A 14,780-nucleotide genomic window follows, 5' to 3' on the forward strand; every position below is an offset into this window, starting at 1 on the left:
ACCATGGCTTCCTCCTGCTTCTAATGGCTAACATAAAGTCCTCTAGAAATACCACCGACAATAATGTCCTCCTTTTGAACTGTTGAAAAATGCATCAAAAGAATAAGCATCGATCGAGTTAATACAAAGTAGTCAATGAGACATTAAGGACATGGGATCTACTGTAGAATAGAAGAGCTAAACAAAGCCCATGTTTACAAATCTGACAAAGTCATCCAACATTAATAAGCTTGTTCTAAAAGTTAAACGATAACACTTGTTGCCATATTCTCTAGAAATAAGATGAAATTTTTTAACAACCTAGCATAAGTTTATCCTAAGGTGACAAATCCAACCCACAATGAAGAAAGCTTATCAGTACACAGTCACAACGAATGAATAGGGGTTCCATAAATCCCAAAAATATAACTAGTACATAGGTTTCCCACTTACCGAAAGAAGACAGTTATGGCTAGTCAAAGTTTCAAAGAATGGAAGGATTGGAGATACAAGCACTATCATCATTGTCATGAATTTTTTGTGTACCTATAACAAGCAAAATAGTTCCCAAGTGAGGCAACATTGAACCCACCTGTCGCTGCTGCCAAAAAACAACGCCACCACCACCAATTTATTCCCTTAGGAACCACAGCATGATGATCTCACTGCAGCAGTACCGTCAGCGGCGGTCTGATCTGGTTTGTTTATCTTGATCATCCGATCCTGCAGCAAGATAACTTATTATATCTTCACACTTGGGAGTCGTGCTATTTTGACGTAGGAAAAGGTTGCTTCTACCTCAGATTTTGTATCACTTTCTGCCAGTCTCTGCTTGATATCTCTAGCTATTGAAAAGAAGACTTCTTCAACATTGAGATTTGTCTTTGCACTCTGCAACATATCAGACATTTGTTTAAAAATTACCATAAATTAGCACATAGCCAAATCCAGCAAGAACACAGACAGTCTCAAAAAACTTGATCCCATATTCATCAGCAAGAGCTTGTCCCCTTGATGTTGGCACAGCCTGCAAGGAACAATTCAGTTGAAACAAAAATGATTTTTAGAAAGAATTCTTGAGACAGCAAAGGCTTTGATGAACTAGTGCCCTAAAAGATATACAAACCAAATTTTGGAGGTGGAACCCAGTAAAACATACCCTTTTACTTTCATCCATATCAGCCTTGTTACCAACCAGAACTTTATTAACATTATCAGAAGCATGCTGTTCAATGTTACGAATCCAGTTCCTGATGTCTGTGTGTTACCATGCACAGAGGAAAGCAGCATAAGAGAACAAGCAAAGGCAGAACTCAAGTGAGAGTACAAAGAAGATGATTACTATTGAAAGAAGATTCATCAGTTACATCATACACAAGCAAAATGCCCATAGCCCCTCGATAGTAAGCTGAAAGGAAAAAAATGATGAATTGGTTACCATATTAAAGTTTAGACAACATATATTGCACATAGTCCAACATCAAAAGCAATAAGAAAAATACCAGTTGTGATAGTTCGAAAGCGTTCCTGACCAGCTGTGTCCCAAATCTGCAGCTTAATCCTCTTGCCATCCAGCTCAATTGTTCTTATCTTGAAATCAATGCTGCACAAATATCAACCAATAGACATTAAAACCAGAGAACACTACTAAAATTAGATTAAGAATCCAATTACAAACAAGCAAATATAAATTGTCATTCCTTGAAACTACACCCACCCAATTGTGGTAATAAAACTGGTGGTGAAGGAACCATCCGAGAAACGCAAAAGAAGGCAGCTCTTCCCAACACCTAAAAATTATCATTTCACGTTGCACAAAATCAACTAAGAAACATGATATAGAATTAGAGAATCTCAAGAAGATGGAATTTATAATTTATGGCAAACTTCTCACATCTCATCAGCCAAGTGCATTGCCAGTTTGCAATGTGACAATAATATCTGTTCTCTTTATACCATATGCTTTAGCATAATAATTTAACTTGTGTCATTCTGCATCTCAAGAAGATAATTTCTGCTAAAAATGGCAGAAGTTTCAAATCTCAACAACCAAGCTCTTCATTGAGCATTTGATATACTAATTTAACTTGTGCCACTCATATATGTACTGTAATTATCACCTTATATTGAGCGAAAATATTATCAAGAGAAATTTTCAATGGAAGGGGAGAGAACAGAGAGAGAATAGAAGAAGAAAAATTTTGGTATAACTTTATTACTCCAATAAAGAACTTATCAGTTCAGAAATAGCCCTCTTTTATTGGCTACTAATAAATCTTTCCATAATAGAATTATACTGCATTAGATAATGGACCTAAATACCCCTTAAAAACCTCTTGCTCTCTTTAAACAGTCGATCTCTTCAGTGATTGACAGCTGATAGCCACATACTGCCATGCGTCCAGATGTCTTACCACCTCCTGTCTTGAAAGACAAGAGTTGTCTACAGCCCACTTGTGACCAACACCCCACCCTCCTATTCTGGAAAGGGTGGGTTGTTTTCCTCTGCATCCAATCCCCTCGCACCTGTCATAGTTGAATCAGGACGTCCAATAAGGCACATTATGGACAAACTCAAGACTTTGCTAGAGATAGGAATTCACCAACTTGTAGTTGTAAGAGTTCTCAAGGCCACCAAGACTTCCATCCGACAGCCATCCTTAACAGCATTATAACTTCCCATTTAAAATAAATGCCCAAAAATACTGCCATATCACGCTCCATCCACCTCCAGGAATTGGAAAAGCATGACTGTTTTGTTCCAGGTAAAACACCCGGGACATAGGGCTAGCCAAAAAGTATATAGTGTTGGCCCCAATGTAATGGTAAAAGCTATAGTTTAATATGCAACATGCCAAGACTTCTAGAAACAAACACCACTAAAGCAGTGATTTAAAAAACGCTAGGTGCCAAAAGGCACCAAGGTCCAAAAACGCCCGAGGCGCTAGGCGCTCGCCTAGGCACTCACCTGAGCGAAGCCAAACGCTAAAATATAAAAATATATAATATAATTAATAAATATAATTAATAAATATAATTATTTAAATAAAAATATGATATTAAATTACTAAAATATTGTGAAATCACAATATCACATTAACAGAAAGTCTCAAAATTCAAAACAATAACAATAATTTCAAATAAATAAAAATTAACAGTATTAAAATCAAAATAACATATTATTAATCTAATAAATAAAAATACTGTTACTAGTATACAGTTAGCAGCATACTGTTAATACATTATTAACAGTATACTATCGAAGTGAGAAGAATGTGAGTAAGAGGAAGACCAAGGCTGCTGCTTGAGAGCAACGATAGCGAGAACGAGAGCGGCGACAGTGGTAGTGATAGCAGTAGCGGCGAGCAGCGAGAGCGGGAGAGGCAAGCAATGAGAGCGACAAGCAGCGAGAGCGGCGAGCGATGAGAGCGGGAGCGGCGAGCGACGACAGCGGCAGCGACAACGGTAGCAATGAGCAGCGGCAACGGGAGCGGGAGCGGCGAGCTGTCACGAACAAACTTCTAAACAAGGTGTTTGATGTAATGCTTATGTATGTCCGTGTCGTTTGGCATGTTCATGCCTTGTACAGAATGTAAAGGGGCGGCCGAAGGCTTAATAGTCCCATTTTAGTTGGGTTGGTGGCCTCTTTAGGCTTGTAAATAAAGATTGTGTCATATAGACACGTGCGAGAGCTTTTCGGTCTGTAATGGACCATTTTACCCTTTGTTGTGCCACTGTTCAGAGCTTGTAAAGTCTGTTTGTAATTTGCATTGTCTATGAAGTGTTTTTCGGACATGTTTGCTTGTGGATCCCGATTGAGGCGTTCTCTTTAACCCGTTCTCTCTTTTGTTGGTCCTAAGGGACAATGGGAGGCTTCGGGGAGGCTGACCTTTGCGGACGGACGCGCGAGGGTGCCGCACGCCTTAGGCAAAACCAGATAAGTCCGTGTCATATAGTATCAGAGCGGGACAAGCACTCATAGAAACACTTGACATGCAAACGTGGGGGACCTAGCGGGGCTGCGTTGAGGGCAGTCAGCACACGCGCGACCGTTTGAGGGAAAACGGGCATGGAGATGTAGGAAAAAGAGTCGCTCAGAGGAGCGGGCATCTGAGATTGGCATTTAGAGGAATGGCCAACCCTTCGCGCAAGAGGCACCACGAGAACAGGCAAGCTTGGAAGAATTTGGAGCGCACAAAGGTTGGGATGGCTGAATTTGAGCTACGGCTCAACGTTGACAACTTTACTTGATGGTGCTCAAGGCAAGCGAGGCGCTTGGCAAAGGACGAGACCATGCAAAGTGGAATGAGTTGCTCAGTGACCGAAAGAGTTGTGCAAAGCTCACAGAGGTGAGGGGAATTGCTAACTCGAAGAATTCGGTACTCATGCATGGGCTTGTATGCGGACGATGGATTGTTCGTGGCCATCCCAAGGCGGTCGAGACTCGGCGCCATGGAGCATTGAAACTTTCTCTTCGACTTGCGAAGGATACGTCCGGAGGAGGCTGAAGTGTGCAACGAGTTCAGCATGTTGCTAGGCCTTGAGGGGTGCAGCGGTGGCTGTATTGACGTGGAGGCGCAATCTAGCAAGTGCGTTTGCAAGAGGCAGAACAATGCACAGTTTGTTCAGCAGATCGGAGTAGTCCAAAGGGATGGTGGTCTCCGAAACGAAGAGAGATGTTGCTCCAACAGGACAGTTATCCAGGAGGGATAAGTCTCAGCTCTCCAGAGGGAGAATCATGTGAGACGGACTTCATATGTTGAGGAGGAGTACCTCACAAACAACAACTCCACGAAGCTCAATGGACCGAGCAAGCAGCGAGGAGTTGTCACATGATCTCGCTCGAGAGAATGCATGGGTGGATGCATTGCGAGATCAAGTGGGGGAGCGACCCAAAGCAACTCAAATGGAGGCATACTTGGAGTCGATATGGAGATCGGACTCAAGGGAGGGTTGACCCGTGGAATGGTGGGCGCGAGGGCCACCATCGACTCAATGCAAAAACGAGGAGCGGAGCAACTTGGGTATAACTTGGCGAAGTACCCAAGCCGCATGAAGGGAGCCAGCATAGAAGTTGGAACATGGAGCAGAGGCACAGTGCTTTCCCTAGACAGAGGTCAAGGACATGAACTCTTGCAGAGGCAGGAGTAGAATCATGCTGTTCCATGGGTCCTTCATTTTGACAGAGCGGACTCATCTTGCATGGTGCCAAAGACGAAGGGAGCTTCGGGGCACATGCACCTTATCTCGGAGGAGCATTTGATGGAGGAACTAAGGTGACTCAATTTGCGGAGGCGAAGTTGAGATCAGAAGGCCTTAGCACGGGGCAAGAGGACGCAGAGGCGGGTACTCTTGAAGAATATGCCACAGTGTTGCCATTCGAGTTGCTATGAAGGAAGCGGTGCGCAGTGGAGATTGTGCTGGTAGGGGCAGAGGCCCAGGATCCAGACAATGGTGCACAAATTACAGTGAAGTCGGTGGACTTCGGGAGCTACTAGGCGACGGACTGTCCTAGAGCGGTGCTTCATCTAGGTGTGACCCAAGAGTGGGTGGATGAAGGTCGATTGCCAAAGGAGCGAACAAAATCGAAGGTGGAGGAGACCCTGCGATGTATTGGCAGAGGCCACACATGGAGGGTTCACAATTCGAGTTTATTCCACAAGGATCAGAATGCAATAGAGATGTCACCAGGAGGCGACATGGTGCAGCGGATCGTGGTGGAACAGTTCGTGGCAATGCGACACACACGACATAGTCCCGTGAGGGATGAGATCATATGGAGGTATGATCGGAGCTACTGGGAGCTCCACTTTGGTGAACAACACGACGGCAAGAAGGGCTATGGATTCAAGGAGTGAAGGCCATGGTACCGCAGAGGCGGGTCTTCCGTGCGTGCATCGAATTTTGCATCGGACGAAAACCTTGGTCATCAGCATATGGGGGCTGTGTTCCACTAAGGGAAAAGTTCGAAGGCAAGTACCAGTGAGTTCCATGGGAGGGACTCGATCATGCAGAGGTATGATCGAAGCAGCTGGAGAGTTGGACTGCTCCAGAGCTCATATTCGCTTAAGGGAGCCCGACAAGTCAGAGGACAAGGTCGAGTAAGCGAACGTTGCTACCAAGGAAGCTAAGGAGAACAGAATCGGTGCAAACTCTACAACGTGATGGCAGAGGCCAGGCATGGGAGTTGCAGTCTGTCTTTCCATCGACCAAACAGACTGCTTAGAGAACACAGAGGTGTTGAAGCAGGGGGTCGAAAGGGGCGAGGAAGCGACGACGAGTCCAGAGGGACTTAGCTACCCAAAATCAAGCAATCAGTTAGAATGGAGGTGGACTCGGAGGAGTGTCACGGAGGCATATCTACTGATTGTGAAGAAAAGGGATGGAGATGCGAGGCGACGGATAGTAGTGCCATGGGCATGGCAGCGCCATGGTACCGCAGAGGCGGGACTTCCGTGAAAGTCATTGATCCCTTGCTCTCATGGAGGGAGAGCGCTTGGTCGTGAAAGGGGCCGAGGAGGTGGAGAATGCAGAGGCAATCTTCAAGTACCGAGACAAGGCTGAAGGGCAGAGGCCGAAGAACTTCGTAAGACCGGTGTCAACAAGTTTCTCATCAAGATAGCCGTAAGTGAAGGACTTCGGGTCATGCAAGAGTGCACGACCAAGGAACGAAGCAAGCAGTACGCGGTGCTGTACCTTTGCTACTCAGTGGAGTAGGCGGCAGGGTTGATGGAGAAGACGGTACAATCCCAGAGGCGACCTCATCTATCAGAGAATTACTCCAAGTTGGGGTGAAAACTTCCTGCATTCCAGAAGTTCAATGGCATTGAGAAGGTGAATCACAGTAGCTAACTCAACGCAAGGAGTGCAAACACTTCAAGTACTTCAGAAGTGTGAGCAAAGAGCAGGCAAAGGCCAGTAACCAGCTCGATGCTTGAAGTACAATCTCGAGGAGGCGGGCGAAGTCAAGTAACCTTTGCCTTCTCAACTCTTAAGAGAATGGGCGAAACCGAGTACCCCAGTTCTCTTATCTATCCAGCAGAGGAGCTCTGCACAAGTTCAAAGACCCTTCGAAGATAATGGAAGACAATAGTTGTCAAATCCTCACCAACGGTGATCAGTGCTACTGAGAGTAGATTGTCCGCTTCATTTCCCAACGAAATGCCAATCGAAAGCGGAAGTGATGCGAACCTACTTGGATGCGACAACTAACTGAAAGAAGAGTCAATGAGCAGATTTTGTGGAAGAAGGACCCGAAACTTCAGAAGTTTGCGAGGCGATGCTCGTTAAAGCTCCAACAAGCATCCACCCAGTTCAAGTAGCATGTGAAAATTTTGAGAAACTAACGCAGTAAGAATGGTCTTTTCCTTCATTTAGTGGATCCGCAGGAATCAACGAGGATCAACACAACTCAGCCAACCCCACACCTGAGTCAGAGTCATTGGCGAGTTGAAGCAGCATGGCGGATCAAAGGTTCGACTACTCAAAAACAGCAGCGGAGAGCAGCTGGGAGCCAAGAGGCGCATTGTAGCTGTAGCAGAAGATTGAAGACTCAGCAAAGGCGAAGAGTTGCAGTGTTCACAAAGGCTTCGACGAGGACGTCGAAGGGTTAAGTGGGGGAGAATGTCACGGACAAACTTCTAAACAAGGTGTTTGATGTAATGCTTATGTATGTCCGTGTCGTTTGGCATGTTCATGCCTTGTACAGAATGTAAAGGGGCGGCCGAAGGCTTAATAGTCCCATTTTAGTTGGGTTGGTGGCCTCTTTAGGCTTGTAAATAAAGGTTGTGTCATGTAGACACGTGCGAGAGCTTTTCGGTCTGTAATGGACCATTTTACCCTTTGTTGTGCCACTGTTCAGAGCTTGTAAAGTCTGTTTGTAATTTACATTGTCTATGAAGTGTTTTTCGGACATGTTTGCTTATGGATCCCGATTGAGGCGTTCTCTTTAACCCGTTCTCTCTTTTGTTGGTCCTAAGGGACAATGGGAGGCTTCGGGGAGGCTGACCTTTGCGGACGGACGCGCGAGGGTGCCGCACGCCTTAGGCAAAACCAGCTAAGGTCGTGACAGAGCGGCGATAATGACAGCAGCAGCGAGCAGCGGGAGCGGCGACAGTGGCAGCGGCAGTGGTAACAGCACGCAGTGGCAGCGGGAGCTGGAGCGGGAGCGGGAGCGGCAAGCAGCGGTAGCGATAGCAGCAAGCAGTGGGAGCAGGAGCAGAAGCGAGGTTAGGGTTGGGAAGTCGCGAGAGGAAGGTTGATATTGGTGCTTTAGTTGGTTCGATTAAACCAACTAAAGCATCGGAGACCAAACCAGACCTAAAACGCTGGTTCGGTCGCTTGGTTTAACTCGGGCACTCGCCCGAAGCACCCGGTGCTTGGGCTCGAGCGAGCGCCCGGTGCCTGGGCTCGAGCGAGGTGCTCGGGCCTCGCCTCGCCCGAGTGCCTAGGCGAGGGCCCGAGCGCCTATTGAAATCACTGTACTAAAGGTAAAATAATTTGATAAATCAATTGTTCATGTGTGTTAAAAAATATCGTATCATAAAATGACAAACTTTTTTACCTTATAGCAAGATTTTAAATACCAGTCTGATGACGGTTATGGTTACCTATTGGACTGTCACTGTTCCAGTACATGGGTAAATATACTGGCTGCCCGATATTCTTGGGTACTCTAATAAAAAACTTAAAAAGTTATATGCACCTCTCTACACTACAACTGCATATCGAGCACATGTATAATAAGCAATAGTAGGCAGAAATGATGGGTCATTATGATGGTTAGCAAGAAAAGAGGGTGATATGAAGTTGGTACAAGTCTTAAGGGCAGCAGTAATGTCAAATCATGTCCTACAAAACAAATCAAATAATTTACCATAACATAAATACAGGCACTAAACGTTCCAAGAGAGTTTGCAACAAGTTTCATGTAAAGTGATATCATACCAAAATATCAACATGTGTCCATAGACATACAATATAAAAGTATCAAAAAACCTCAAAATATGATTTGTGATCAATCTATTATATCAACATAAAAAAGGTTAAGAGATATACTATTACAGTTTGTCTATTACAAGGAATTCAATTTTGGTTATCAGACTCATGTCAGTCCATGGTCGAATGGTACAAGTCTGATCTGATCTGATGTACCAAATGTCGGTACACTGGAGGAGATGATGAAGAAGAAGAAGAGGAACAAGGAAGAAGGAGATGATGATGAAGAAAAGAAGAAGAGGAGGCAATCGAGGACTGGTGAGCTAGAGTGAGCAACAGGTGCATAGGCACGTAGATAATGGCATGCAGGCAACAATGAGCAGTAGAGACCAAGGGTCGGTGCCATTACAACTCTCAGCTGGTTTTTGCCTAAATCCACGGATAGGTGCCTTCCCTTTTACCCAACACTAAAGAAATCAAAGATTTTTAATGGAGTAAACAATGTCAAAAAGCCTTCAACCAATTGAAAGCCTATCTAAAATCACCTTCACAATTAGCAAATTTAAATTCCAAAGTAGAGTTGTATCTTCATCTATCTACAAAAGATGATGTTGCAAGCTCAATGCTAATCAGAGATGTGACAAAATTCGGAAACCAATCTATTATGTAAACCATGTTGGCATGCCCTAAAAAAGGTTGAAGAATGCTACTTGCCCATCGAAAAACTAATGTATTCTCTTATAGTGGCTGCAAGGAGAAGCCAAATTGATATCAGTTAGATATTAGAATATGCACTTCAGTTTGACTTCAAAGTCACTATCGATACAAGGCACTTATTACAGACTTGAAGTTGGCAAAAGAATTATCCATTTCCAAGTTGATAGCTTATAACCACTCCCAACTAATAGTATATTAGGTCCTCGAAAATCATAAAGCCTGAGAACCAAGATCAAGTATTTACAGAGGATAAAGGAGTCAGCTGATGTACTAAAATACTTTGAGAACAAGCAAGTATCTAAGATAGAGTATACAAGATCAAATGATATCAAAATTGGCTTTAGGACCCTACTCAGATGAAGGGTACAAAGTGTTGATAGATACACTAGCAACATAAAGTATTGACACTTCTTATTGACTCAACCTACCATAGACAAGCCAAACTTCATTGATCTATACAATGGCTAAGGAAAAAACATCGACAAACCTTTCAACCTGCTCTCTCTGTAGATCGGTCATTCCAATGATTTGTGGTTGGTTGAAAGATAGCCCTTCCGATATCCAATGAGGACGTATCATTGCTTCTAGCATTGTCCATTATTTTATACCCTCCAGAGCTAAGATATAATGCAAGTTATTAACTTGACACACTCTAAAGCAGACTTGAAAAAGTTTTGAGGTCGAGAAGATGTTAAATTAACACTCCTTGATAAATACTATCTACATAACGCCATGAGTTCAGCACTATCTGAAATAGAGCTGTTCAACCTAAAGCAATCTACTATAAAAGGGTTATGCAAAAACCAAAGTCTCACATCCAAGGTATCCTAGTTTATACAAAGAAAGTAATGTACTTGGAAACATGGGTGAGTACTAGACCAAGGTAACATAGTTCATCCTTAATAGAAATAAAAAAAATTATCCTGAATCTTTGCAGGTCTTCCTGTGTTATACATGTGTCTTCTCAGGATAGACATCCTGTGAAGGAGGAGCTCATTATCCCAAGGTCAATGTTCCTTGCTAAGGTGGATGGAGAAGCTACCTCGGCTTCTTGTCCCTCAAGGTTAGAAGAGAGAGAAATGAACTACTCAACCCCTCAAAAACTAGAAGGGTTTGGCAAGTATAACAACTAAGGGTTATCACAGTCTCGAATTCATCTCTCTCAGGAGCCATGGCTTAGCCAATGTGTAGAAAGGACGAGCAAGAGAAAAATAAGAACTAAAGAAGTGACAAGGTTGGGAATTTGTCCTTAAACGTCCTAAGGTATGCAATGGCGAAGTAATGAAGGCTCAGGTACTATTTATAAAACCAGAACTAACTAAGGACAATTCAACTTCAAGCATTTATCAAGGCAATTATTATCTCTGACATATGAAGTATCAAAAGAAAACCGAACAAATATGGTGGTTCATCTCGAGTACAGCTTGCAACTCAAAGATGGCAGTTGGCCTAGAACGCTAAATATCATTATACAAAATAATAAAAAATTCAGAATAAATGTTACTTTACCAATATTAACCCATATGCTATATCAGTATTTGATCGGACCGGGAAAATGATTAATAAATATTGGTACAAGTAGGATTCAATCCTCGGTTTTCTTTAACACTTAAATGTAGGGGTTTTTACATTATACACACAATTGTTATTTTTAATTAATGTTCTAATTGAGACAATTAGATCGAAGCTAAATCTTTCAATAGAATGTTTTTTTCATTTTAGGGTCATATTTAGCAAGTTTTTATCTCTTATTGGGTCAATTATTTGATCTATAATTACTTTCATATGGCCAAATTTGATGGTTTTGATTTCTTAATTGAGATGAATTTATCTACTAACTGTAACCAGCTAAGTAGAATGCTATTTGTTTTCTGACCAAACTAAATAAAAAGGGTAGCAACCAGGTCTTACGGGGGGGAATGGTCAGCTTTTGAGCCTCTCTAGAAGCAAGGAACTTTGCTCTACCTTGTCCTATGTCTTGATTTCTTTACAATTACTAATTTCTTCATTTCATAGTATTTTACTATCATCTCTTTTTTTTTTTTGTATGTTATTGAAAATACATTGCCCCATGCTTTGAAGGCACTTATATTAGGTCATAGGAGATTGGTTCATAGAGATAAGCAATTGAGGAGAACCTTCTTGACTGTCTTAGGCTAATTTAAGGCAAGGTCTATCCATCTACACCACATTAATATCAAAATTAATCTCCTAACCGAAGGCACTTTCTTTAAGAATTTTAGCTTTAAATTTATGTGCACATAATGCTTCATAGATAAGAGATTAATGACTATTACAGATTCCTAAACAGAACATTACTTTTTCCTTGAAATAATATAGTATTTTTGGTACGAGTTATTTTATTGAAACAATTAACAGATTACTTAACTAGTTTAATTAAATTCATTGTGAATGTTCTTTATTTGAAGAAAATATTATTTGGTCTTTTAAGTCCATAATCTATTTCAGTTGCTACTCCAATTGTCTTAAATTTAAACTGCATTACTATCCTTGCATTTCAAGGTGTTTGTATAGGGAGTGCATCAGCCCTTGGGAGAAACAAGAAAAGATGGACTACTCTCAGAGTCTTAAAGATCATAGATGGCTTATTTTGGTCAAAGAGAATATGTAACAAAGATGCAACTGCATAGAAGTTTTAACTTGTAGATAATAAGTGTGCAAAAGCAAAGTCTTAAGAAGAAAAGTTTGTTTACTAGAATTTAAAGCCTAATAAAACAAAAGTTTTCATGTTCCCTATAAATGAGAATTTGTCAAAACCCCAAATTTAATGATGAGTAACTCAACAAGAAAAGATAGACTACTCTCAGAGTCTTGAAGATCATAGATGGCTTATTTTGGTCAAAGAGAATATGTAACATAGATGCTACCGCATAGAAGTTTGAACTTGTAGATCATGAGTGTGCAAAAGCAAACTCTTAAGAAGAAATGTTTGTTTACTAGAATTTAAAGCCTAATAAAACAAAAGATTTCATGTTTTCTATAAACGAGTATTTGTCAAAACCCTGAATGAAATGATGAGTAACTCAATTGATGCTCATGCTACTAATGTTAATGCCCGAATGCAGATCAATTTACTAATCTGTTTATGCTTTACTAAGTTTCCATTTGTCAAACTCAAGTCAAAACTACACAAGTCAGATTAATAAAGCAGAAATGGTCGACTTCAAAAACTATTGAATGCTATGGTGTTAAATTATGCACCCAATCACAAAATTCAATACACTGAACTGAGCAAATAGACTCTGCAATAGTTAGAATGAGAATTCATTTCAATAAAAATATGGATGATTCAATCAAGGCCAAATAGAGGAGTGATATAGAACACAGTAGAAATGTAATGACTGTAAATCTCTAATGCCTCAAATTTCAGAAATGAATATAGAAAAACATCGTAAAAGAAATAAACATGATCATAAAATGGACTAGTACATCCTCAAAATGACAATATAAACTCCTTCAGGCTCTTAGAAATCTACAAGGCTCCAACGTTTGATAAATTTTGTTTTCTTGAGATTGTCACTTTCACCTCTAGCAACAAACCATCATAACCCAGTTTTTCCTCCGTTATACACAGAAAAGAATACCAACCCAAAACAATGTAAACACCAAGTTTCTTGACATATAAAAAATGGAATACCCATGATTTATGTTTTACTAGTGATTCATAAGCATATCAAATACCACTAATTCTAGTAGATAAATAGCAGTAAGGTTTTGGGATATCCACCAGAATTACAATGAGCATCGTCAGTATGTAATGTTTACTAATGAGGCCAAATGATCTATCTCCAGATATTTAGATTGACTAGAAAATGTAGTTTGAAATGGTACTGGAATAACAACCTGATATTGCATATTCTGATAATAAAGTAGAAAAAGTTCAACAAATAGCCTTTGATGAATCGAAGTAATGACCTGGTGCCTCCAAGAAACTAGATCGTTACATTGACCACTCCAGTAATGGAGGAAATATAAAATATCCATCGTATAGCAAAAAATAATAGCATTTCAGTGATAGTCACCAAATGAATTATTGTTTTGATGGCATTAGCTACGAAACGCAATTTGTCACTCTCAAAAACTTAATAACCACCTATCTTTTCGCTGTGCACCGACACTAATAAAGTTCTTGATAAGGAACATTTCGGAAAGATTTAACAAAACCACAGTCATGAATCCAGGGAAACCCTCAAATTAAAGCTTCAGATATGTCGCCTTACAAACCAACCGAACCAAATGAAACAACCGAAAAACAGTAATCAAACCCTAACCGCTGTCGCCGATCAGGAGAAGCTTTATGAGGTAATCGTAGTCCGCCCGAGCCCTAGGAGGAGGAGCCGCCATGGCAAATCAAAACGAGCAGCACGAATCCACGGGGCCAAAATCCCTAATCTGGTGGCTCGATCAAGGATCGGCCTCTTCAGATCAACAACAAGACAAAATACGAGGATCATCAAGGGAAAACTGAGAAAACTATAAAAGGAGGAAGCATTAGATTGACAGGGAAGACATACCAGGTTCTGGCAAGAACAAGGATAACAATGATCAAGAGGAACGAGTGGGTTCGGCGGGGGAGAGAAGGGAGAAAGAAAAATTCGTGATCTTTTCTATTTCAAATGGCGGAGAGACGATGACGGATCCGTCGCCCTCGACCTCTTCTGGGCGCACGGTACATACACTGGACGGTGTGGGTAACCTCCCTTCCTTCCCCCAAACCCACCGCTTCTGTCGTGGCCCCCCGCCTTCTAATTCAGCTTTTACATCCGCTGACCTTCTAGTGCACTTACCGCCGAATGATGATTGGAGCAATTACCAAAATATCCAAGCGTCAACCACAATCTTTTTTGACATTAATTTCACGGGCGACTTAATTCAATTAAATTGAGAACATTACAGTGTTATTACTTCTTCATTTACTTGATTGAAAATAAGCAAATCATAGAATTATGGATTTTGATGGCCTGGAAGCATCAATGAAAGGGGAGTTATTAATGTTCCGACGTTGACCTCTCATATATCTTATTTGTGAACAAATCATACACGGCATATAGTAATAAAAAACAAGTTGAATTATTGTAGTGGTAGCAAAGTCCTATGACTCTTTTATTACAAGGTCACTGTATAGC

The 14,780-nt window shown here is 41.4% G+C and overlaps 1 protein-coding gene across 1 annotated transcript; it reads right to left on the minus strand.

The window, feature by feature from the left end:
* Window positions 1-370: 370 nt before the first annotated feature.
* On the minus strand, window positions 371-14,382 carry LOC103999930 (ras-related protein RABE1c). Its single transcript, XM_009421833.3, has 9 exons — window positions 14,169-14,382; window positions 13,926-14,072; window positions 1,697-1,769; window positions 1,482-1,582; window positions 1,322-1,387; window positions 1,139-1,236; window positions 944-1,006; window positions 778-870; window positions 371-702 (listed from the first exon to the last, which is right to left on the minus strand). The coding sequence occupies exons 2-9, from the start codon at window positions 13,996-13,998 to the stop codon at window positions 619-621; spliced, it is 651 nt and encodes a 216-aa protein (XP_009420108.1). The 5' UTR covers window positions 13,999-14,072; window positions 14,169-14,382; the 3' UTR covers window positions 371-618.
* Between the last annotated feature and the right edge of the window lie 398 nt (window positions 14,383-14,780).

Source organism: Musa acuminata, chromosome BXJ1-8 (assembly GCF_036884655.1).
Source record: "Musa acuminata AAA Group cultivar baxijiao chromosome BXJ1-8, Cavendish_Baxijiao_AAA, whole genome shotgun sequence".
NCBI lineage: Eukaryota > Viridiplantae > Streptophyta > Magnoliopsida > Zingiberales > Musaceae > Musa > Musa acuminata.

Excerpts from the sequence above, each read along its gene's own strand:
- LOC103999930 (XM_009421833.3), bottom strand. The coding sequence starts at position 13,998 with ATGGCGGCTCCTCCTCCTAGGGCTCGGGCGGACTACGATTACCTCATA. Across the intron at positions 1,583-1,696 it reads AGTTTTATTACCACAATTGG|CATTGATTTCAAGATAAGAA; the intron begins GTGGGTGTAGTT and ends ATATTTGTGCAG. Across the intron at positions 1,237-1,321 it reads TGATGAATCTTCTTTCAATA|ACATCAGGAACTGGATTCGT; the intron begins GTAATCATCTTC and ends GGTAACACACAG.